Consider the following 26,913-nt stretch of genomic DNA (forward strand, 5'->3'; position numbering starts at 1 on the left):
CTGGCGCCAATACACACTTCCGGTCACTATTTAGAAAATAAAAGAATCTTTTCGGAAAATAATGCTTCATTATTTTAAAACAAAAACACTTAACACATCGTTTTTAGCAAAAAACGATGTGTTATATTTTTATATATATATATATATATTAAATTACAAAGTAGATACTTTTTTATTTGTTTATTATCTCTGAAACATTAAGGTCTTTACATTTTTCTAGTGACAAATCAGAACTTCCGGTATGAAAACGGTTAATTTGGCAAAACTGAAGCTGGACGTCATTTCCACATGACAGGCCTGTATTTTCAAAATAAAGCTTAAATAAAACCTCTAACCGTTACGTATCAGAATAAAGGGAGAAGTGTGTGGGGAATTTTACGGGGCCAAACATTAGGGACAGTTTTATACATGGGCCCCAAATCACTTTGGACATTCCATAAAACTGGAGCCCAATTATAGTCAAGCAGCTTTGATAAGCCTATTTGAATGTTGGCACAAAAACAACTGTCAGCCATAACAACTTATTGAGTCTTGGGTTTTAATATACTATTGTACACCACACATAGCTTCAATAAAAACCCTCTGAAGAATATATTTGTGGTTGTGTGCATGGGCGTAATTTTGAAAAGTTATTTTCAAAATCCCGTTTGTGTCCCCCCCCACTTTTCAAATGTGTTTATTATTATTTTTTGGCGCAAGCGGTCATCGTCACGGAGGAGCGTCTGTGTGTGCGTGGCACGAGCGCATTTTGTGTGTGTGAGAGAGAGAGAGAGAGAGAGAGAGACAGACAGACAGAGAGAGTTACGGGGGTTGTTGTTAGCATCTGATGCTAGCTCGGAGCTAACGGAGATTAGAAGCTGTTTCAACAATAAGGAGAGGGAGAGCTCTCTCCTGTCGGACTGAGAGGCTGAGATAACGTCAGTTTAGGTGAGGTAAAGGACTCTCTGAGCGATTAGATTGTAAACTTTAGTCTAAATGATCTCGGTGGGTCTTAAACGGTTTGGTCTTCTTTGTAAACAAATATGTCCATCTAGTATAGTTGTAAAAAATAAGTTAAGAAATCATTCAAATATAGGTCAGTAAAAAATAAAAAAACACAGTTTAAAAGGGGAGTGATCAGTAATACATGCATAAAAAAAAGAAAGAATGCAGACTAGGTAAGATAAAGATAGGAGAGAGGAGTATATCAATTATGTGTTATTGGTTGTGAGCATATGGTTTTTGGAATATTTAAATATATACAGTTCTCTTTCCTATGAGTGTTGAGAGCTGTATCCATAAATCTCTTAATTTGTGCACCAGATTGATGCCTTTAACTTCAATTTAAAGAAAAAAATCTTCCCGGGGGTGCATGCCCCCCTAGCGTATGTGAGGTCATCACAAATAAAACAGGTTCACATGGATAGGATACTAGATTAGTTTGCGCACTCATTATATACACTACACATTTTTCTTGTATTAGTTAACACCATAGTCCCTAATATATCTGTAGAAAGGCAGGAAATGGAATTAAATCGAGAACAATGTTTCATTGCGGAGGACCCCCTGTTTTGTGTCCCCCCCACTTCTCAAACCAAAGTTACACCCTTGGTTGTGTGTAGGCCTACAGTATGTGTGTGTGTGTGTGTGTGTGTGTGTGTGTGTGTGTGTGTGTGTGTGTGTGTGTGTGTGTGTGTGTGTGAAATAATATGTTTTTAAGCTACGATAATTTAATGAGATGTTTTGCTGGAACAGCTAAATTCACCGTATTTTACAGCAACAGCATAACATATATAAATCTACATCCTCCGGGTGCGCTTATCATCAAATTTGATCTCAACTTTAATACACATCGATGTGGCGCAATGTATATGGTGGAAGGACAAACGTTGTTCGCTGGCTGTAGCAGATGTCAGTGAATATTCACTCATATGAATTGATCTGTGCCCAGAGCAACATGGAAAACAATCTGTTTAATATATTGTCTTGCCAATGTGTGGTATGCTCCATTACATCCTTTAGATGGCAGTAGCGACTTGTGAACAGGTCCCGAGGATTTAAACTAAAGCCAAGTCAAAGTGTTTAGAAGCAAACATCCGCATTAAAAGGGAATTTGTCATGCAGGCACTTTTATTTGATGTGACTGAAGTTAGCGGTAGAAGTGACTCACACTTACTTGTTCTGCAAATCAAATCTACAATCAGAGGCTGTCACAGTATCTTATGACACACAAATGAATGCTTTGAAAATATGACATGATAAGCTTCTGTATCAACAGGAAATAAAACATTTTTATTGATCATTTGTGTATATGAAGTCATATAACAACAGTCAGAAAACTCCACAGAGTGAATCACTACACAAAGTGAAACAAAACTGTAAAACACCTCAAAAATGAAGGTATACACAGCAAATATAACTGTCAGCGGCTCGCAGTCACCGCGAGCGATATGGCAGGAAAAAACACTCCAAACAGTTCTACAAGATTACAGAGAAAATGTCCACGCACAAAATACTCAAGCAGGCAGTTGATATACACAAAGGCAACTAGGATCTTTCAACAGCATCAGATTCTAATACTTTACACAGCTTTGTTTTGAAAGGTCAGTGTGGCTTTTCATCAGTGCCACTGGAGAGAATCTTGAGTTCTTGATAAGGGAATTTTTTACAAGAGAATTTAGGGTTTGATTATTCATGCATACTTTGGTAGGAAATTGCAATAACAGGAGCATTGCAGGTATTTCCACACACCTCGAAATCTGATGGTTTCTGCAATGCTGCCCGCGACTGAATTCCCTGATATGTTTACACATGTTTATTTCTGTTTCAATTCAGATTTTCTTTCAGCTTTCATCGGATTATTCCGTCAGTACAACCTTTTTGAATTAATATCCGATTGGTTTGGTCATATTTAAAGAGCCTTTACCTTGTACTTTAATCCTTTTTTTTCATTTAAATCTGAAGCTGTACTGGAATTCATGAATCTACATATGTCAAACATGTCCAATAAAATAATCCCTTGGATGAAGATAAATTGGGAATGCAGCTGTATTGAAGTATATTCAATGATTTTGGAATGCAATCAGACAGGGGAGATTTTACCCACAAAGGGTTATGAATTAAATTCCTAATAGTTAAAAAATATAAACAAAGTGACTTTTTCTTTCAACAGAAAGTGCAAAGTACATCTAATCTCACTGTTAAAGTAATCTACGCCAACACAGTCCATACTGTACATTCAGTTTTCATCTCAAATATAAAAGTTTTTTTTTTTTAATCAACAGGGCATTAAACAATTAAAAAATAAATATGGAAAATGACGAGATATAGTTAATGCATGATGGATGGGTAAAATGATATCTGCGGCTGAATGATCATATTCATGTCACTTTATATTAATTCTAGATATACAATTTTTGACACGCTTATGTAAATATATACATGGCATTTGAAGGGGATGTCTAAATGTAGAATCTCGTTTGGTATTTAACTAATACTCCCTGAAACTTCTGATGCTGGAACTGTGTGCATGAAGAGAAAACGAACCTGCGAAAAAGGGCGGAAACCCTAAACCGAGGTCGACAGGTGTCAAGCTCCAACCTGTAAGCTGAAAGCTGTGCTGTGTCCTAACCATTTCACTGGAAAGGAGAAACATCTCTCTGGACTAGAATCATCCTCAGGGGTTAGAATCTTTTTTCTCGGGCAACGCCACCCACGTTAACACTATGGGATGAACATACAAGTATTGCACAGTGCTCAACAAAATGCTGTGTGAAGCGACCTGCTCAGATAAAATTTCTTCCCGCTCTTTCTGACACGTGCAGTCGGACAACGCCTCGCGCACGCACTGCACTCTCTTTCTCTGCACGTAGAAGGGAAAATGGCATTAAACGCTACGACATCACTACAGAACAAACTGGTTTGGCTACCTACTGATAAGTCTACATCTCTAAGCACACACGGCAGTCACAGTGATACACAAAGCAGTCCTCAGAGACTCCTAGGGAATGACAAGTAGCTTTTTCATAATAGTGCTATCAACTACACAGTAACATTGAAAACATTTAGAAAGTCCTCCTGAAGCTGAAGTATATGCAAGAGGTTCCTCCAAGATAAGAGACTTCATGGTTTTCATGGAGTAAAACGTATTCCTTTGCTAATTGGACCCGAGTAAAGAACATGATGGACTAATAGCCCACGCAGACCATTCACTTTACGGTTATTTCTCATTCTCTTGATGTATTCCTGTGCCAACAATAAGTAAACACTACTGTTGGCTGAACCGTGATTTGTCATCATTGCTTTTTTAAGCCGATCGAGCAGGCAGAGTTCTTCCGCCCCCTGTAGGTGTCCTGAAATAAACCCAGCCCAACAACTGTCCATAAACTGAAGTAAACAATCTAGGTCAAAGACATCCAGTGCAAAACACCAGCCACATAAAGTTAAAATTGGCAGTAAAACATGGCTAGCTCTATTGTCACTGTGAGAAGGCAACGCAAAGCTAAGACTGCGATTCAGGGCACCATTGCAGCCAAAGACATTGTTCCCGAAAGCTACAACCACTAGCGTGGGAGTGTGCATGAAGAGAGGGTCTTTACATAAGTCACCTCTGAAATGGCAGTGTTTAGAAACTCGTCTCGGTCAATATACCCATGTACATTGACCCAATGTTTACACATCGCTCTTCTTTTTCCTTTCCTCTTCTGATTGAAGGCAAGGGGATCGTATCAGAAGAGACAGCCCCTGGTGTCAGTAGATCTCCCCCTCCCAGCCTTTAGTAAAGGTTGTTAAAAAAATCATGCAGTTTACGAAAAATAGTCAAGACGTTGAATTGCTCTAAAAAAGATTCCTCTTTAAACCAGAGTCACAACTCCTTGTCTACGGTCCAGCCTCAATGCGATTTACCCTCAACAACTACAAGGCTGTTCAAAGTAAACAGTTAACAAAATATTGTTGAACGAGCTTAAGGACACAATGGCTACAGCTTGGTGCTTTTTTCACTTGGGGTCTTTTTTATGGGTTGAAGGGAATTTGTTTTCTTTTTTGGAGGCAACATTTTCCATTTTTGGAAAAGAAAAAAAGTCAGTTTTAGTGCGCAACTGCCTTTTAAACTAGGACCTGTTTCACTTAAATTGCCATTTATGGAGAAATCAATGCTTACTGGTTTGCATTAACAATTTTTTCTGGAATCATTGTGCATCAAGCTAAACATATAGGTCCTCTGATTGAGAAATAAGTACAAAATGTGTAAGAAATCATGTGCTTGTATTAGTTCCAGCAGCATCATTCCCCCCTCAGAACCATAGTAGTTAATGGCCTTGTATTTGGAGTTTAGTATGTATATATTCATGTCTTCTCTGATCCTTTGCTGAACTTAAAGCCAGACATTTTCCTTTACAGTGTGAATATATTTCCACTAGTGTGTTGCAGGTTGTAATTCTTCTTTTTTTTTCTGGAATGCAATAAGGTAATAAGGTAGCATTTTTAAATCCTGGGATATATAATATTGGCTTTCCTCTATATCTGAATTTACATAATTTAAAATAGAACATCTTATTAAAAACATCAAGATATACACAGATTAGGAAACGGGTAACAACATACAAACACATAAACTAGAAATCATTTTTGTCTGCATACTTATATATACAACTGTGGTACAATAAATTCTTTCAGTCATGCGCTATCTATACAGATCATATTGCTTAAAAGAAGGGGGCGTTTGGTTGGGGCAGAAAAAAGGGCGTGGAGATGGAAAACTGCTGATCAGAGAGGAACAGAAAACAAGAGAACGTGAGAAAAGTACCTGATAGAAAAAAAGCAGAGGGAGGGATGATTGAACAACTAGGATTGTGTTTGATATTGGTAAAGCAGAGAGGTGGGGGGGGGATGGACCCATATATCACTGAGGTATTTACACATACAGGCTATAGAGTACTACAAGGCAGGTGCTGAAAGGGCCCTGCCTATTTCTTGGTGGAGAGCTGGGCGTCCACCTCCTCCTCCACCTTCAGCACGTGCCACTGGGCGATGGGTCTCCGGGGGTTGGCCAGCATGTCGGACCAGTGGCGCAGCTCCGTCCCCGAGCTGTTCAGGCCCACAAACACCTTCCCGATGGCATCGTTCTTGCCGATCTTGTCATAGTCCAGAACAGTTATAACAACTTGCACTTTCTGTGGGAAAAGGAAGAGTGGGAGAGATGAGGGAATGTAAGCATATATCGAGGTGTCATCAGCATATGGACTGATATCGGCATCCTTTTCTTAAAGGTCCCCTATTATACTGTGTTTCATCAATATATTATAGGTCTCAGATATATACAATACATGTCTCTGAAGTCTTTGGCTCCAAACACCAAACAGATCATTGTAGCATCCCATAATCCCCTCTGTTTCAGCCCTGTTTCGAAAGTGCTGATTCTCTGTCTGTTACTTTAGATGAAAATAAGGAGCCACTCGCCACGCCCCCTCTGTGAGATGATTGGTTAAAAAGAACACAATGGTGCTCTAGGAGGGGATTCAGGTGATAAGGTGGCCACTTTATGACATCATAAAGTGGCAAAAATCTGATCAGCTCATTTTCAGACCGATTTTTATATAAATGGATCATGACAAAAAGGAGGGGACACATGTTTATGTATAAAAGACATGAAAAAGAGGATTTTGCACAATAGGTGACCTTTAAGTCCTTACTGCCTGTTTGAAGATGTGTGTGTGTTTGATCTTGTAAATGTGTCTCTTATTTCTCCTTTTATGTAGTATTGTAAACACTTAGTAACTTTTTGCTTATTATAATGCTCTAGGAATTATATTATTTCTATTAGATATGCACCATTCCAAGATTCAAAGGTTTTAATGTCATATGCACATAAGCTACAGTGTAGAAATGGCAATGACAATCCTATGACCCGAGCTCGTCCAACCATGGAACATAATAAAATACTAATACAAAATAGTGCAAGAAGTCTATATACATGTAAATAGAATATGATATATACAAGAACAGAATATTAAATTAAATGTTGTACACTAAGACGAAATCAAATACGGTTTATTGCGGTGATAACTATTTAGATAAATAAGTAGATTGCAAGATAAGACATGATTCGGACAAAAATCCCGAGAAAGATCTACTAAATCCTTAGTGGTTTGATCTGTGTATCTAAAAGTTATGATACACTAAACAATGTATACACCAATAGTAGAGTAATGCAGTAAATGAAGTGCTCCTTAACAGTAACTGAGGCTTCAGAGCAGGAGCCAAACACAGCAGAATGTTTGATTACTCAGAGGTCTGGGACGCAGCCTCGGCATGTGTTTATTCACAGGGACTCAAAGGGGAGGGACCTGGGAATCCATCTCTGGCACTGAATATGATTTAGTGCACAAAGAGCTCTGATTACGTTTCGATCCAGCGCTACACTGAAAGGGATACTGCCACCTGCACGAGCTCAGAGCCACTGTTGGAAAAGAGCATGCCTAATACGCCATGAAATGAAATACTGAACAAGGTTCCCAGATGGCTGCTTGGGGTTAGTTGGTCTTTAAAAGGGGCAGTTGATCTTCAAATAGCTAATTGAATCAAAGCCCTCTTTGATTGGGAATTAGCAGGCTCCTTTGTTAGTCATCACAGACCAGTCAGGATATTCCACTTGCTTTGATTGATTAACCAACCAAAATGAGATCATGAACAGACATTCAATTCATCAAGAGCTTAATATTTGAGGAAATAAGCTAATTAGTTTTCTATCCCAGAGTGAAATGAGCAGATTGATATCAACAATCGAATGTAATAAATAGCAGTTTATCCATCTATCGAGTTTCAAAGTGAGGGTTTGAAGTTTGAAGGTATAACAAAAAGTAGGTGGACGAAAAAAACTGATAAATTCTTACATTCTCCCAAAAACATTTGCGCTACCTAACAAGACTTTTGTGGTTCCTCATCCACTAACATTTATCTTTTCTCCTCCTCCATGTCCTTTCCTGGGCAAAGTATATATAACAATAAAAACATATATTGCAATGTTTCTGAATGTATTTTCTGCACTATTTAAGCATTGTGCTTTGGCTTGTAAAATGTGTATTATAATTAACTGTTGTATATTCAAATGTATTTGTATTGCATCTAAGAACATCTGAAAAATCGTTAGAGACACAGTTTCACACTATATTTGTCTTTATGGGGAAAAAGTTAGTATGTTAGAAGCTATAGATCAAAACAAATGAATCCGAATATTGTTACTGAGTGATGCAGAGCTAATTGTGTGTGTACTAAGATGGTCTTCGCTCAATAACAAATCTTCTGTTAGTGAAATAAACCAATTAAAAGAACTGTGTGCAATTCCCACACAAGCTACAAGACAATTAAAACCTTTAGATTAATTGCTGAAAATAGTCCCAAGGTCACTCCACACTCCCCCTCTGCAGATAATGGTGGTTAGATTGCAGCTTTATTCAAGCAGTCTGTATAACTTGTTTTACAAGATGGAACAAATCTGCCTGATAAGTTGATCAAATTAAACTGTATTTATATTCACATCAGGAAAAAGGTTATATTATAGGAGCAAGTCTGTAATTAAAAATAAGCGCTTGAATCAGGTTCAATACACAAGTTTATGATTCAATCTGTGGCACTAACATTGTTAAATGATCAACCTGGTAAGATAAGAAATGTACATTTAGCACATTTAAGACATGCAACAAATATTTCTGAATAACGTGCAAGAGGCAATAACGTGTGCAGAAAATAATGCCCGTGAGCAATTGCCTTTCAAATTGCAGCTGATTTAGACTAAAGTGGCTTTGATTATTCTGTAATGATGAAAAGCCTCTTAACTAATTATTTGGTAAATGAGCTTCCACTTATCAATTGTTTCTTTGCAGACAAATGTTTGCTAGTTCTAACAGCAGCATTCATCTAAACAGTAGAGCACATTACATAGCTATAGTTGTTAGAAACTGCTCTGCAAATGGAGGAGAACGCACCTGGATTTGTTCAAATGGGACTTCAAAGCTGAAGGACTCGTTGTAGTAAGGGTTGAGGGTGTTCTTCTTGATTGTCGTCTTCTTCTTCTTCAGCCTCTTGCCATTTTGCATCAGGTGGATCTTCACATATGGATCTGAGAATACAAAGTTAAAAAGGAATTTATATTTGTTTATATTTTAAAAAACGTTTTGAGACACTATGTATCTATGTATTACTATACTATGTATTAGTCTGTCCTATACGAGATCATAACCATAAATCCAGCATTAACTTTTTGGGGCGAGGGAAGTGGAATAAGCCAACACTTTTGCTAACAGTTGCTCATTTACACAACCAGTAGACACACAGCAACATTACCTTTCATTTGAAGTTGTGTTTCCTGATTCATTCCAATATTCGCTGTGCTTTAAGCTCGGTTTTTGGTCTCCACCGACTCCTGTGTATTTGTTTAGCTGCTAAGTGCTCCACTATGTTCAGAATCTAGTTGTTAGCTTTGTCTGTCTGCCATTTGGTGTTGGCCAGGTAGTGTAAAGTGGATTTATCAGAGGTATTTGCTGGCTGCTGTATTCTCTGAGATCGCCTCTTTTATCGACATGTTATCCATCGTTTTTATATAAAACATATTGATTAAAAACCTTCAGCGAGAAAATGTTGGATTTATAAACAGGGAGTTGTTATAAATAGAGCATGGCCACGATGAGAGGCCTGTGTTTACATCACTCAGTTAACCTTCCCAATTCAAGAGGCTCATTTTCGTCTGTCCGAATGCCATCTCAAGTAGCCCACAAGTGCTCCGCTTCATCCTCATCCACTCTGTTGCAATCAGTTGAGTGTGTGTTGGGGGGAACAGCAAATCGCCAATTGCTTTCGTTTATGACGTTACACTACTCCTGCTGATTTGTTTACATCCTCCAAATTGTCATCAGAACTAAATTGGAGAAGAGGATAGTTAGTGTCTTTGTTCCGGGCTCAGAGGGAAAACTCCACAAGAGCAGCAATCAACTTTTCAAATAGAGAAAAACACGCTTTAATCGGACCATTTAAAAAGGGACTAGGTAAGGCTTTTAAAATCAAAGAGATCCTTATCAATCTGAGATATGGACAGTAGAAGAATGTAATACGTTCCAATCATTTTCAGAGGCATTCATGAGGATTCAATGATAACTGTGATTAAAAAAACACGCAATCTTCTTATTCATTCATTTCTTTCCCCATTGAATACAACGTTTGCTGCTGAAAGTGAGAAATCAATCACCTACTTATTCAATCACCAGTCCTTGCGGGTTGCGTGACAATCCTGCCTTAAGGTGACATGTCACGACTCAAAACTAAGCTGGTTAAGTGCAACGTGTCAACTTTACCTCCAACTTTATGCAGTGGTTTGATTTCTTCAAGTATACAAGAAAACAGGTTTCTGTAACCAAGGCATTAATAGACAAGCATGGCTGATTTCTTATATCACCTATGCTTGCTTCCATTTCCCCTCACAGACAATACCATTTGTGTTTTTCACACTTTATGCTCATCATATCTTGAGCTAATCAACACTATTTTACAGCTTAGTTGTGAGGGAAACAGCAAAAACTGACTTTTCTCATCACGAATAAATCAATTTAAATGCGATAAATGAACACAAAAACATTGGCTGTGGTTTGCAGTGTGAACAATGTTGACCACATTTTAAATGGTTCCACATGCGAAGGCTGCCTTATGACGTAAAATGATCTCGGCCCACAATCATGGCAGCTATACCAACTACAGGGGGAAAACTAGCGGCCCGTCCACACGGCGGCGTCCGTTGAAGCTTCAACGCTTCTGCCCATTCACTTTGAATGGGATGACGTCACGCTTCACCGTACTGCACTGTGGGAGCATCGCTACGCGTTGCTCGCTTCAAAAGTTGAGCAATGTTCAACTTTTGAAGCTTCGACGGAAGCGTCAGCCAATCAAATCATATGCCAGTACAAGCTCTAGCCAATCAAACCACGTGCCCTTGTGTCCGGGGCGGGAGATTCATCTGATTGGTTGTTGGTCGAGTTTCAGACACGCCCACCTGCAAGCTTCAACGCACGCCGCCGTGTTGACGCTGCGTAATGCAAAACACTTAGTGTGTCATTTATTGTTTAAGCTAACACAGCGCTTTGAGAAAAACAAAAACAAATAACATTAATAATCTCAAAGTTGCTAATGAGGTAGTCCTCTGCCTTAGGCTGGCAATATCCCCTAACTACTGAACCTTAGAGCTGTGCATCGGTTGAATAAAGATTAAGACTTTGAATCAGAGCTTATAATTAGTTGTTGCAACACTGCTGATCTGATCATCTGGATTTGTCCTTGGATCCAATATGCACAAAGTCTTAGTAACGTTCCTGTTTTTGATTATTTTTGTTTGCTTTTTGCCCACACTGGAAAATATCACCCTTTTAGCTGGAACATAATGAGATTTCCAGCAACAGAAAAACAAGCTTAGCTCCATTAATCTTTTATTCAATTTAGGGGGATATGGACGTGATTTTAGACTGCCAGACACGTTTAGGCATCTAATATGAATATACAGAGAAAAAAACACACACAAAGTAAGAGGGAGAAAAGCAGAGAGAATAAATAGGGGACATGAGTGAAAAGGTAACAGGATCCTTTCAGAGTGGGCGTCTATAATTACTTTCCTGCTGAGAAGGGCTGGAGAGCTGGGGCGGGAAAAATAGTGAATGAGGGTCGTGTGCTCAGGCCATACATCCAACCCTCTCTAAATGAGGAAGTTCTCCAGCCTCAACTAGTACATTTAAAACTGAAATATGAACACTTGAAACCTCCATACCTTTATCCTTGAAATCATTGTCTTGGATCAAAGTTTTAGTTTGAGAACTCTTTGCACTTAAGTTATAAACTATACACGTATTTTGTAATGTTTCTGCACTGAACTTGCACAAATCAGTTGCTGTCATGTTTTCCCTCCCTTGGATTGTCTGCATGAGTAAAGTTTCCCAGGGTTTCCTTTGTTTGATCAGCCACAGGTGGCTGTCATTGCTAATAGAACCTCCTTTGTTCTTTTTTAAAAGTAATCCTGCGTAGGCAGAAGTCTGTCTCATCAAGTTCACAGAGGTTTAAAGAAAGTCAAGCACAAAGGCTGAGAAAAAGTAAAAGCTAATAAGGGTCTAATGTGAACATTCGTCACATTGACTTGTCAAGCTTTCCGTTCGTGCATGTCACATTTGTGGGTTTCAATGGTGGCACATTTACCACTCTGAGGTTTCACGACTTTTCCTGACAAAAGGTCCTTGAAGACAATGGTAGACAAAACAAGGCTTCATATCTCTAGCCAAAGACTCCCACATTTGCTGGCTGAAATAATGCCAGCTTAGTAAGTTAACACTACAAAAAGGGCAGCCTCATATTAAAATGAGAATGTTGTAAAAGTGATCTTTAATAGTGGTATGAAATGTTCCAATGAGAGTGAGACTAAAGGTTCATGTCCCAGGCAAACCATTGTCAATAGTTAATGATCCATGTAGAAGACATAGAAACAAAGCAGCATCTGTCCTGTAATGCAGGGAAGAGCTAGTGAGTGCTAAGTATGATAAGGGAACATATATATTAAAGGTCCCATGACATGGCCATTTCTACTGATCATAATTCCATTGTTGAGGTCTACTAGAATAGATTTACATTGTTCAATGTCCCAAAATCACATTGGTTTCTCATACAGCATCTCTGTATAGTATGTGTATTCACTCTCTGTCCTACACGCCTTGTTGGAGCTCCTGCCCCCCCCTCCCTATGAGCCCACTCTGATCTGATGAGTCCACCACCGTTACAGCGGAACATCAGTGTTTATGTGTTACAATGGCGTTTGTTAGCAACCAGAAAATTACACCAGTAATGACAAACAGATGAGAATGCTGCGTGGGGTCTGGGTGCCGTGTTGGCGGGAAGTTGCGGGGCTCGTTGCTCCGCCCTTTGAGCCTCGAGGAGCGGACAGTGTGAGCTGGATTACTGGTATCAATTCCTGGTTGCTGCGTGGGGTCGAGACAGTGAGACACCACGGAACTCAGCCTGAGTACACACATACACTCACAGCCTGAGGAAAGATAAGGCTGAATGAGTGGTGTGTATGTATATGTGTGTGTGTGTGTGTGTGTGTGTGTGTGTGTGTGTGTGTGTGTGTGTGTGTGTGTGTGTGTGTGTGTGTGTGTTGTGTGTTGTGTGTGTGTGTGTGTGTGTGTGTGTGTGTGTGTGTGTGTGTGTGTGAAGAGCTCCACGGATTGGTCGTCGTTGCAACACTGTGACCAGGAAGACCAAAATGGAAAATTAAAATCTCCAACGAGGCGTTCTGGGGCAGCATAGACAGGTATTTTCTGTGTTAGAGTTTTACTCCCTACAGGGTGTACTTTGAGGGTTTGTTACTCTGCAGACCGTTTACATGCATAAAAAGCAACATAACACACAAGGGGACGGGTAATAACCAGAAAAGCATGACATGGGATCTTTAAAACAAGACAATCGCACTTTCTTGGAGGGTGTTATCGCATTGTATACTATTTACTGAGATATTGCTACGACAGTGACTGCAACAACATGTTCAGTTTATGTAAAGGATCCTCTCATATTGGTGACTTTGCTTGAAGACAACGGATGAATAGGATTATGCAAGATAGCCTTTCTCCGGTTTAAGAAAAGAAAACACACCCGTGGCTCCTCATCGCTGCTCCTTATCTTTCTGGCCAGCAGATGCGAGTTTGGCATTATTGAGATTTTGGAGGCTCGCCGTACCTCATATCCGGCCCATTTAACCGCCTTATCCCAGACGGATGTAATCTGTCCCATCTCATGGATGAGTGACAGCGCTCATGATGCAACAGCGCTTACTCACGGATGTATAAAGCGCGGAGGCTCGACTTCACTATCCTGAGGGTTACTGATCTGAGTCCTGGATCTTGGCCATAGTTTTATGAGGCGACGCACTATCAGCGGTCCATACATTTCCCCCGGGAGGCTGGAGGCAGGTTTCTGGATAAGTGATGAGCTCTGAGCCATATCAGCTGCAGCGTGAACTAACAAAAACACTTTCATCCCCACTGCAATATCCATTTTAAACAAGGCCAAATAGACTGTCATTACTTTTTGATGCAGCTTTGCACAGATGCTGTTTTTTATTTATTTGTGTTTAGATCTTTGTTTATGTCAGGGATTCAAAAATACATTATGCCCAAGAAACATTTATTTTCCTTCTTCAAAATGTCGTTCATAAGTGTGGCCGCTGCGAGCGCTGGTAGAGCGGTGGCAAATGAACAATAATACAAGCAGGGTTAAATATAGCCTGGCTGTCATCTCAGCTTTCTTCCCATCAGTTTGGATTTGCCATGGTTGGTGAATCCAGGGGTAACTGTCGGTTTAGTTTTACACACTCAGTTCAGCGCAGAATGGCACACAAACACAATTTACAGTGGAAATCTTCTCTGATGCACATAAACCGCCTCCATGATAACTGACATCATTGTGACATTTCAAGAGAATATTATTGTCATAGGAGCATATACATGTTCCTGTAACTCATCTGCTTTTCATTATGTACATCCAGTTGTGGAAGATTTCTTACTTACAGAAAAGTAGCAATACTACATTGTAAAAATACTCTTTATTCTCTAGTCCTGCATTCAAAACCATACTCCATAAGTATTGACATGAAGATATACTTTAAGTGTCAAAAGTAAAAGTACTTCTGGTGTGTAAGGGCCCATTTCAGGATCATTTATAATAAATAACCGGATTATGATTTTTGATGCATTAATGTCCATCACAGCTAATAAAAGTGGAGCTAATTTAAACTAATGTACTGCTGCTGGATATCTCCACCTATAATTGAATGTTATTGTTGATTATTTAGTTTATTTATACTTTGATGATTGTAATCTAAAAGGTAATGCATTTCCTTATCACTAATAAATTGCTTCCGTCTCTTTGGGCTGGTTTATCTCAATACTGCCTCAAAGTAAACCTGTGAGTCCGACCAAAACAAATAAGCCCTGCTGCCCAGAGGCTTGAAGGTGAACTTTAGCACCTGGTAGGGGCAGTGTGGTTTCATTACCAGCGACACCAGCGCCTGTGTGCTTTGATAGCCTCTCCCACAGTGGAGCCATTATCGGTTATGTTTCGCCTCACAGCCCTGGGAAGTCTTCAGAGGTACAAAGAAGGTGGGACAAAACACTTTTGCTTCCATTACCTCTATAAACCCACATGTCCTCATTCTGCTTACAGACACTTAGCCTCTGTGTCCGACACAGTTGTGAGCCTGACTTATCTTTTATGCCAGGGGAAACACTACGGCGGCTTGTAAAATGCACCATTTTAAACAGCGTTAAGTGAAATTCTTACTGCCCCTTAGCACAGAATAACACCATACATCCGTGGGCGGTTGAAAGACGTGTTGATGACTTAGCCTGCTACGGCAATTACTCTCCTTTATAACTCACTTTGTAGTCTTTAGTCTGTTTGGCAGAACTGTAAAATGCACCGCCCACTGGAGTTCGAGATTCTTTGAATTCTGATTGCCCACAACTCAACATAATGGAGATGTATTGTAATGCTGTGGTGTCGGCTACGGAACAGAGAGGAAATCAACTTGTCTGCAATGAGGCTGGGATTATTTTGAGACGACAGCTAAACAGCTGCTCGGCGCATCAATTAACAACAGCACCAAACAAAAAAATCAACTGTACTTTTTCAACTAAAATGAACAAAGTCTGTTTTTGTGAGAGACGCAGCATGGAGGAAGATTTGGAGGGATGTTTCATGAGGAGCCAATCAAAAGAATTATTTCTGATTATACATTGGTTAATGATAATACCCACATCTTCCTCTGCGAGCCATAATTAGGCATGGTAAACAGGATAACAATAGAGGAGAAGGCTGATCCCAGGCCATCAATTACATGTCCTCCTCCTTAAGACGCCATGTGGATGGAGGCTAATTATTGTTATTACAGACCTGCCCATTATTTCATCCATCTGCTCCACTTTTAAGTCCATTCTCGGAGCAGGGAAGCAGTTGCAACTCAGGAAAATCAAAACACAAACTGTAATTCAGAGTATATTCTGGATGTGTGTAATTAAAAACATGTATTGTATTACAACCGTATGTTAAAAATTCACCCTGTAATCACAGATACAAAAAAATCTAATTAAATGTTACATACAGTATCTGTCAAACTGTCTGGGTTCTCTGCTATTTCCCGTGTCTGTTTGAGAGGAAGCTTGCCTTCCAAGTGAACACATTAACACCTTTTATATTGGCTAGGCGATATGACTGAAAATCCCATGATGCAAATGAGCGCAGATGAGCTAATGCCAGTAGCATAAAATGGCAGCCGAGGAAGGTTTATTTTTTACAGGAGGGTGGCTGCTTGGCACTGGTCTAGTAGATGAAAGGGAGCTGTGAGCTTTTAATGTGCGAGGTGTTACTGTACAGCATGACGTTTGGGCTTATATAGAGGGACTGGGCTGTCAGGCAGGAAGAATTGGACCCAGGTGTATGGTGATTGCAACAGAAAGAGTGAAGGCGGGGGAAGTGCACACCGGGGAATTTTAAAATGAAACCACTCAAGAAAGTCCAAGGAAAGTCAGGATGGAGAGGAGGGGGGGTCATTGCGTGATTTTGCATTTGTCTTTCTGAGTGTGTGCATGTAGGGCTCTTGGTGTCTGTGGGAGAGTGTCTGATTATTCATGTATCGTCAAATGAAATGTATTTATGTTTTAGAGCTATAACAATGCTAACACTTTCCCTGTCTAAAATGCATTATGAACACATTAAAATCTGCTTATAGTATGTTCTAAGAGTGGTGAGATGTCCTTCAAACATTTCATAACGCTTTATAACAACAATCATAATCATAACAACACATCAAAATACATTTTATTTGATTTTATAACATCAAGTATCTTAATTCTTTATAATTGCAGGTATGATATCTTCCTTCCTAATTATATTGCTACAGAGCACCTATTTAGAGTAACTTACTTACTTGATCACATTATATGGCATTATAGTGGTATTATAATGCTTTATTAAAGTGGGTGACAGTTATGAAGTATAAGTGACTTAGAAAAAAAGATCATACAATTCAATAATATAGAACATACAATTACAAAAGATATAGACATAGGGAAAGTAGAACAAAGATTAGGGCAAAATGTAACTTTTTACCAGGTGTGGTTTCAACAATCCAGAGTAATATGCACCGTTTTCACCTCTTCATGTGGTAAAAAAGGAGAATCCTTCTTTTGCACCCCACGGTAAAATGTTAAAAACAAGGTACAAGACTTCAACTGTGAATTTGTGCTCATCCTACCAGTGATTTACCAAGTTCTTATCCCTTAATGAATCAACAGACCATCTTTGAAGGAAACTGACTCCATGTTGTTTGTGCTGTCATCTGCGGCACATTCAGTTACCATGACATCAGACCGGTATTCAGACCTGACTGTATTGAGATAAATGTCAGCTATTGATCCTAATGCTGCATGGTCGCACGGTTGGAGGAACGCCACAGAAGGAATAGGATTATTTTTTCTTCTGGGTCCATTCTTTACTCAACACCTTGTCTTCCTTATGCTCTCATCATTAGTGTTTCCCAGTGATGGAGGAAGTATTCAGATTCTTTACATTAAATACAAAAACATAAACAACACAAATACTCTTACAAGTTAAAGTCCTGCATTACATTTGAAAGGAATCTAAGTATTATTAGGAAAACGTACTTAAAGTATTAAAAGTAAAAGTGTGCAATGCAAACTATGTCATTAAATTACTTAAATTACAGCAACTAATGATTATTTTTTGTTTTGGATAGATGTACTTTATATTTTTTGAAATAATTGATTTATTATATATTTTGTAAAGAATCTGAAAATAGTAGGAAATGATTTGAATCCAAATATTAATTTCTAAAACACCTATGTTGTCAGAAAAATATAGAAAAGTTAAAAGCAGAATATTACCTTCAGAAATGTAGTAGTACTGTACTGTAGTAGTGGAAGGAAAATACTGAAAGTACAGGTACCTCAAATCTGTACTTAAATGCAGTACTTGAGTAAATGTACTTTCTACCATTGCTGGGTGGTATGTGTTGCTTTTACACAACCTTTATTACACTTTCTTCACCATCTGGACTTTTGTAGAAACATTTTAGGCCATGTCTTTTTCTTTGACATTTTTAATCGTGACCAGTGATGTGTTAGGGCGGTTGTTAAAAAAATAACCTTGTAGGAGAGAGCCGCAGTGCATGTATAATTAGAGACAAAAGACCTGTCAGAGGGAACGTCAGTGTGCAATCACACAGGCTATGCTAATTGTTCTCACCTGACAAGCCTCCCACATCCATTTTCTTCAGGTTTTTGGCCTCCAGGACGACCACAGTCAACTTGCCAGCAGTGGGGACGTACCGCAGAGAGAAGCAGATATCTCCCAGCTTCTCTTGCTGTTGGACAGGCAGAGGAGAGGACTGTTGTTTACACAGGAAGTACTGAATCCACATTTACTGCATCACTGAGAGGCGAGGTGAGATAGAAATAGCTCCTAAATTCCCATCAAAAGCACGTTAGAAATTGTTCAATGAACCAAACCTGAAGCTCTGTTCAACAAACTGGATGTGCCGATATTAACGTGAATCAGAAGGATTACTTTTAATGAGCTGATAGTGTGTTTTAAAAAAAAGTAAAGATATTAACGGTTAAACCAGAGTACATTGACAGTGGGTTGTAGAGTTGTTTACATACATTACAGTGTTTACTTGTATAAGGGTGCACATATGCATATCATTCACATAAGATAGATGTTTTTGTAGTTACTATAAGTGCATACATTTCTATGCAGAGTGCTGAAAGATCAACACATCTTTTGGTGGTTAGTTCAAAACTGCTAGAAACACACATTTTCATTCGAGGATATAATAAGTCTGCAATACAGATGAAAAAGATGAATAGAAAACAATTTAGTTTGGAGGCAAATATGCATACACAACATTTCTCTATATTTGAAATGGTCTGCAGGATAAGCTGTAAACAAGGTTATCTATAATCATTTGAGCCAGATGTCCGCTGTCTTATTGAATAAATGGAAAAATAATTAAAACAATTGAGACAAATAACAAAAACAACAAACACACTATTACTCCTACTGCCATTTAATCATTTTAGCAGGTTGATAATATCAAATGATTCATTTGATGGCAACCTCAAAAAAAAAAAGTAAAATACCTTTAGGACAGGAACAATTTACGATTTACTGTATATCATGATACAAATAAAACACAACACACTACATTATATATACTCTCTTGTTATAATATAATGTAGACAACACTAGACTCTAATAATGCATCTTATATATGGATTTGATTTATTATACATTCATGTTTTCTTATAACTCTTATCTGTGGTATACAGTATGAATGGCAATCAGTGGACTGCAATCAGTCTTTGAATGAAGAAGCATTAACAATCAAGACATTCATCATTATGCACCAATATCAATCCAAAAGGAAGAAAAGGCAAAGTGTTATACATTTAGGTTATGCCATACTCACATCAAAACCTTTAAGAAGTGTACAAAAATACACAGTATGTCAAATGCAAGGCTTCAAGTCACACTGCGGCTCTGAGTCATAGTCGCAGCCGATCCATTGTACGAGAAGTCCCTGCATGTTTTCAATCTTCTGCTTTGGATTTGGTTTCTCGCTTTGCTTTGAATGCTTTCTAATATCGGCTCTCACTCTTCTTTGCCGCTCATTATTTTTGCTGGAAAAACTGCAATCACTTCACTTGTTCAAACAAACTACCATCACAAACACAGCCTCATTATCACAGGCTGAACAGAGAGCCATTCAGATTCTCACCATCTCTCTTATCAACACGACAAGCACACACAACTCTCTCTCAGGTAACACATGTGGTCACTTTCATTGGAAATGATAAATCAGAGTCAAATTGGACTTGATTATCACACTTTGTTTTATTCCAGGAGTCTTTTATCGAGTTCTAATCATGCACAATGAGTGTGCTGATAATGGTTGCAGAGAGTGTGGTTTTTAACATTATAGACCCCCCTAGATATTGTAGTAGTTGCACAACAAAAACCAATAAATAAATGCATTAGCTTTTAATCAAAACTGATTCATGCTCCACTGGAGGCCAGCGAGAGAGGTAGTGGCCAATGAGTGATTACAGCTTTTTAATGTTTACAATGAACTGTAAAAGGCCAACTGCTGCCTTTTCAAATCAAAGGGCATTTCTAAAGCTTTTTACTTCATATTTGACCTTAAAGATAAAGAGAATTGTGACACCTTGGTGTATTAAATCTCCACTGAGCTCACTGTTAAGAGATTTAAACCTGAAAGAACTTCTCTTTCTTTGTGCGTTTGGACTGATATGCTTTCTCAATGCTTTATTTTCTTTGAATATTTAAAGAAAAACCTTTGACTCCTGAATGACATGTTTCACATATTCAAGGGGTTGTGAACAGCTAAGTAGGAGAGTGATTTCTCTCCTCAGACTGTTTTCTTTGAATATTTAAATATAAAAAGAGGCCCGATGAGGTAAGAGTATCCAGTCTTTCACAGAAAAGAAGAAAAGGAAGAGCAGAGGTATGTATTTCTGTTAAAAGGTATGACCTTATATAGCAACAACGTCAGCAGTTTATTAAATCCAATCTAAGTCTCTCCTCATTTCTTGTCACTTCTATTCTCTTAACTTTTGAATAAAGCAATAAAATGCCCATTCATACATGTATGATGTTTTTTTCCCCATATCCCATTAATAATATGTTCTCATCCTTCAGCACTTCGGCCTTACCGTTCAGTTGAAAACACATTGGTTCCTGCACAGCTGGGATTTAGGTTTTATACAAAGCCGGCTTTTACCAACACACCCTGGCTGCACAAACACAAAAGTAAAAATGACAAGTTGTGATTTTAAAGTGAGGCTATTAGTTGTGAAGTTTTCTTTTTAACTATTGGAAATAAAGTGCTTTTAAATTGAGTCATCAACAGCTAGCGCTGCCGAGACAAAAGAGTTATTTTGACTGCGGCAGGTTAATTAACAGATTTTTACAATGTGGCATAAAAGCTAGAGGAGAGATGGATTTTTCATCACTTGTATGCAGTCATAATTACTGTTCGGAGCCACATTGTGATAAGATTTATGAATGTAACAATGAAAGCTTCAATGTTTTTGAAGGTGGAAGGCAACATTTTGTTCTGCTTCTCCCCTCCACTTAGCTTTACCACGGCAAAGCATCACTCCTGTGTGTCAAGCCGTGAGTAGAATCATCAGGTGCAGCTGTACAATCGACGAAAGAAGTATACTGATGCCCTTCAACTCAAACAACACCAGCAGCCATTCGACACCGCTATAATTAACCTTTAAATCTAACCACCGTAATGCTAAAAAATAGGTTTCCCTGGCAACATGTGCTATATGCCATGACATTTACCATGAAAATTGAATCTCCTGAACTGCTGCCTGGAAAGTCACACTTCTATTAATTGAAGGGGAAGTGTGGACATCTGATTAAGTGACATTTCAAGGAGAGATGGAGTACTTCAGGCATCACATTTGTTGTTCGAGCATAATTGGCTTGCTCAACAAAGCAAAAGTAATCATTGGGATATCACTAATGCAAGCACCAATACTAAAATGTCTTAATAATGAAGCAGCTGCTGCCAAATCTGAGCCTTGACAAAGAGACAGGTGTCACAAAATGATTTCAAACCTACTCATTTTCCATTTCTTTGGTGTTGATTGAACTTTTGGCATGTGTCAGCCCAGAGAAGTCTTACCTCTTCCTTCTCAGCACTCATCAGATCCCGCCATTCCTCTGTTACGTGGCTGAAGTCCACTTTGTTCATGGGCACCTTGATGTCGCCGATGGCATCGTGTTTAGAGAAGCGGTCGAAGTCGTACACCGTCATTATCAGTGTTTTTCCACCGAGCTCCACATAGGGAACCTAAAGATGATAACAACAGAAACTGATCAAAATGGGCTAAAAGCAGACAAACCGCCTCACATTATCATTTACAGTGTCATGTTTGTAAAGGAGCGCTAATCGTTGAAAAGTTGGATTAAAGAGGCGCTCTGAGAATAGAACAATAAAACATTAAACACGACATGAAATGATGATTGACTAAATAAGAAGTGCTTTTACTGTCGGTAACAATTCCACTAATTCAACGTCAACGTTTTAAGTTAGCAGGCTAGGCTAACATATCAAGTTCTAGCAACCAGTTACGAGGACATAGAAAACAGTACATGTATATCCATAATTTGTTTCTTTAACCTCAGCCATTATTTATTTATAATTCAACAAATCAAAAAATGATCCTGACGTACCAGGAACACATGTGGGATGTAATGCAATCCATTCTCAATACTCTAACATTTGTAAAGCTTATTATGTCCATTTTTTGTTGACAGTAGGAGAAGCCTTGATTTGTTGCATTGTTATTTAGGACATGATAATATCATAAGTTCTGTTGTATACAGACTTCAAATAAACATTCAATTCCATACACTTAGTCCAACACAGAATTAAATGCCAATCAGAGTCAGGTGTGTGTGGGTGGATGGTGACATTTTAGCTGTTTCCAAACCAATCACTACTCCTCCAGCCCCCCCACCGAAAGGCCACCGAAAGGCCACCGTTATCAGGCTTGCAACCTGGGTTGGCTAACACACAGGTGGGGACTTTTGATCCATGATTTTTCTTCAATTTTGGGACGAAAGGTATTAAATGGAAATGACTTGATACGACACAAGAATAGAGAGAGCGGGAGAGATAAGACTCCCTGTTTTTCTCCGCCACACATTCGGAATCAAGCATTATGAAAAATATGTACAAAAATAAGCCTTGTATTGAGATGGATATCAAATCACAATATGCTTAACCTAACACCAAACACCTGCGCTCTTCACCGTTGGCTGAATAACAAAACTTTTTCCACAGCTGAGCGACAGCCATGCATCTATTATGGCCGAGGCAGGGCCAGGGTGTAGCGGTGCATCTGCCTGTGTTAATCCCAATCACACTGAGCCTCAGCGTGTGTGTGTGTGTGCAACTGTGTGTGTGAGAGATATTCTGTCAGGAGCGTGTTAATGTGCCAGCTGGTTACTGTCTCCACACCTTCCCAGCAGTCACGGCTGCATGCAAATCAGATTGTCAGTGGAACCAAAAGATCTCCAGCTACAACAAAGTGACTTGAAATGAGCAAAGCTTTTCGAGCAGCAGGGAGAAGCAAGTGAAGATGTACCTTGAAGATGAACTGCTCATTGAAGGTAGGGTTGAGGGTCTTCCTGTGGACTTTGGTCTCAAACTTCTTCTTCTTGTCCGGTAGCAGGTAGACCTTTACGTATGGGTCAGATGTTCCACCCATGTCCATAGCAGGCAGCTCGGCAGCCTGGATGATACCCACCATGAGCTAAAAGTGAAACACAAAGGGTGAAAAAAGTGAGCGACGGCATGTCAGATTGTCAACTAATCCAAATGTCTGTAACAAATCCTTCATCTCACCAACATCCTTACAGATATATGTTTAAAACTAAAGTCTATCTCTTATTTAGGGCCGTACAATATATAGTGATCGCATTTGCAATGTTAGTCAAAATAATCGCAGTTATCAAATCGTTCAGCCCTACTTTTAAATCTTGACACCTTAAGGGCCATTGTCTTGTCTTCTGATATCACTAGCAATCAATTACTTTTAATGGTGGCTTAAAGATGATTTAGTGTCATTTTCTCGAGGATATAGCAGCAATTTTAAAGGTTATGTGTGCAAGTGCTGACAGCGGCTGTAGAGTGTGTAAAGGTCAGGATGTGTCAGAGCAGGAATGAGAGGACTGTTTCTCTTCACATAGGGCGGATAATTGATAACCACAGTGGGGGGGCCGGGGGGCTGATTGACCTGCCAGTCAGAGTCTCTACTCAGACGCCTCTCAAGAGAACAGCTAGTCAGTCAATCAACTCGCTATCAGGCAGCCATCAAGCAGCAATCTGGAGGCCGACCAGGGCAGAGAGGCACCGGTAACTGTGTGCTGCTACCAGTGAAAACATACTATATGAAAAAAGTAGGAAACAATGACATATGGCACCAGTTGGTTATTGCAATAAGGCAAATAACCAACTATTTGAGGGTGAGTCCATTTTACTGACATAAACTATAGATTGATGGTTTTCTTTTTTCTTACAGAACAATGTTAGGATTTTGAAATGCTTCAGACATTCTCAGAAGCAGAGCTGCTCCTAAAGCCAACGTTTACATTTTCAGTGTGTGGAGTTTTTTTGTCAAGCATCATTCAAAAGAAAACGTTTTTGGAGGTATTTGCAGGTTAAAAAACAATGAATCAAGTGCAGGCCAGAGGCCTGTACTACGAAGCCCGATTTTCGCTTAGCGAGGTAACTTCAAGGTAAACTCTGGGTTTCCGGTCCTACGACGCTGATTCTCTTCTTACCGGGGTAGATCTTCATGGTAACGTATGCTGAACGGCAAACCAGGGGGGTATACTACGAAGAAGGATTTTCGTTTAGCAAGATAACTTCTGGGATTTCCGGTACTACGAAGCTGGTCTTTAGAGGGTATCACTAGCGTAAACGTTACAATCAGTTTTATTAGCGTCAATAGTTTAGCAAGTCGGGATGAAAATTTAGAACTGTGGAATTCCCGGTAACAGAACAGAAGACTATAGTGATCGTTAGTTAATGAAAATTACCACCGAATTTCTACTAAATCACAGTAAAAGAGCTCCTATATCGTCGTTAAAATTTCCAATACACACGTTCACGACTGTCGCCGACATCTCACACATTTCCAGTCCTACACAGTCTCGTCCTTACTCTCCTGACAAAGAGAAGTGTATCCCGCCTATTAACTATTGGTGTCACCCCCCCGGCCCCCCGACTAACTGGACGGTCAGTCTCAGAGATGAGTCTGCGGAGAGTTCTCTTGTCGATCAGTCAGTTAGTTGAGCGATAGTCCGTCGGTAGTTCGTCGTTAGACCTCCGGCTGGTCCCGTCTCTCCGTGGCCATTGACACACGACGATGGTCACTTTTGTATGATATACTTTTTTCATCCTTTGTTACTGTATACCGTGGTCAACCAATAACGTTATTCCGTTTATTGGTTGATAAACTCCCACTCAGGTAAAATGACTGTATTTGATATCTAACTACCAAAAGAAAAAAGAATGTCTTGTTACAATCCTAAAACTTTACGAAGTCTGTAAGAGTCTTCGTCTCGACGAGGATTTCGGTTGCAAATGTAAAAGTCACACACCTCAAAAAAACAGTTCGTAGTAAGTTTTCTTTTGCAAAAACCTCCATAAACGTCCAATTTTTTGTTACTTAGTTCACGTCCGGTCTCCGGACATGATGCTTCGGGCTAAAAGCGAATCGCTCCATTGAAGTTCCATTTGAGACCCAAAGGCCAGGATGCTGCGACTAAGAGAAGAATGGCCCCATCTAGAAGTACCATTGCATACGACTTGCCGTTTGGTCCCCCCATATGATGCTTCTTCCTAAAAGCAAATCGTTCTATTGAAGACCCTAAAGGCCATGATGCTTCGACCAGCAATCTCCCAAAATCCCTGATCTAGAGGTACCGACTGAATAGAACCGGTTGATCCAGACGACGAGGCTTTTCGCCTATCCAAGGTCCTATAGCTAGTTTGTGTCATCCGGAACAACGTCTGGTTCGCTCTTGCGGACGGCGTCTTGGACGCGTTAAAGGAGCTTTAGTTGACAGAACGATCACACAACGGTACTAACCAATCAGTAAGAACACGGCTGAACCGAGCGCTCCCGAGCGGATGTTACTCTGCAACTTTAAGAGCGGGGTCGCCTTGTTTCCTGCGGGACGTTCGAACTTCTTCGTTCCGCGCCGCTCCGGCCGCGCGTTCAAGGAAGGAGGTGCCCGACGCCTCGGCTTTGTAACGAACTACCTTTGCCCTTTGAGTAAACCACCAAATGGGAACACCGACGACTAAACTTCGAGAGGTTAACCGAGGCCGGGTTAAAGCGAACAACAAAAACACAGTCCAAAATGCAGCGGGGGAGGTAATTTTGTACAAAAAGTTATTAAAAGAAGGTGTTACAAATAAGTAAGTACTTTTAATTGAATAGCATATAATAAACTATGAATATGAACGTTGACGGAATGGCAAAAGTATTGAAATATATAGAAATCGGTATAAGTATGTGTGACAAGGGTATAACAGTGTCCGAACGCGACCATTACTTATACGATTTTCATATAATTTCCATAACTTTTGCGCATTCGCGCGACGTTTCATTTTATCATAGTGTTTTATATATTTCTATAATTTAAGTACTACTTATTTGTAAACACCTTGTTAATACTTTTTTACAATCTACCTCCCCGGCTGCATTTTTTTTTCACTGTGTTTGTGTTTGTTGCTTTAAAACGGCGTCCGGTAACCTCTCGAAGTAGTCCGTGCCTCCCCATTTTTTTTTTTTTATTTTGGTGTTACTCAGCAAAGGGTAAAAAGTTTCGTAAAAGCGAAAAAGGCGTTCGGGCAACCCTCTCCTTTTTTGGACGCGCGGAGCGGCGGCGGAACGGAAAGAGCCTTCGAAACCGCCGCGGCAAGAACAGGACGGCTCTAAAGTTTTTTGCCCAGAGTACATCCGCCTCGGAGGTCCGTTAGCCTTGGTTTTTAAACTGATTGGTAAGTACCGTTTGTGTGATCGTTCCCTGCACTAGCTTTAACGCGCCATCAGAACGCGTCCAGAGCGAACAGAGTTTGTTCGGATGACACTACTAGACTTATAAGGACGCTTGGATAGACGGAAGCCTCGTCGCCTGATACAAGGTTCTAAATTCAGTTGCGTACCTCTTTTAGATCAGGCGTATTTTTTCACTTTTGGTCCGAAGCAGTCAATGCCTCTTAGG

General features: G+C 39.6%; 1 protein-coding gene across 1 annotated transcript in view; it reads right to left on the bottom strand.

Moving 5' to 3' along the window:
- Positions 1-2,252: 2,252 nt before the first annotated feature.
- The window catches only part of syt1a (synaptotagmin Ia), a 45,944-nt gene continuing 21,283 nt past the window's right edge, over positions 2,253-26,913 (bottom strand). The window contains exons 4-8 of the mRNA XM_010785934.1: positions 23,262-23,429; positions 21,794-21,961; positions 18,319-18,436; positions 8,964-9,097; positions 2,253-6,152 (exon numbers count right to left, since the gene is read on the bottom strand). Coding sequence (XP_010784236.1) covers positions 5,946-6,152; positions 8,964-9,097; positions 18,319-18,436; positions 21,794-21,961; positions 23,262-23,429 — 795 coding nt within the window. The 3' untranslated portion in view covers positions 2,253-5,945. The remainder of the gene's footprint in view (positions 6,153-8,963; positions 9,098-18,318; positions 18,437-21,793; positions 21,962-23,261; positions 23,430-26,913) is intronic.

Source organism: Notothenia coriiceps, unplaced genomic scaffold (genome assembly GCF_000735185.1).
Source record: "Notothenia coriiceps isolate Sejong01 unplaced genomic scaffold, NC01 NC01_scaffold00028441, whole genome shotgun sequence".
Taxonomy (NCBI): domain Eukaryota; kingdom Metazoa; phylum Chordata; class Actinopteri; order Perciformes; family Nototheniidae; genus Notothenia; species Notothenia coriiceps.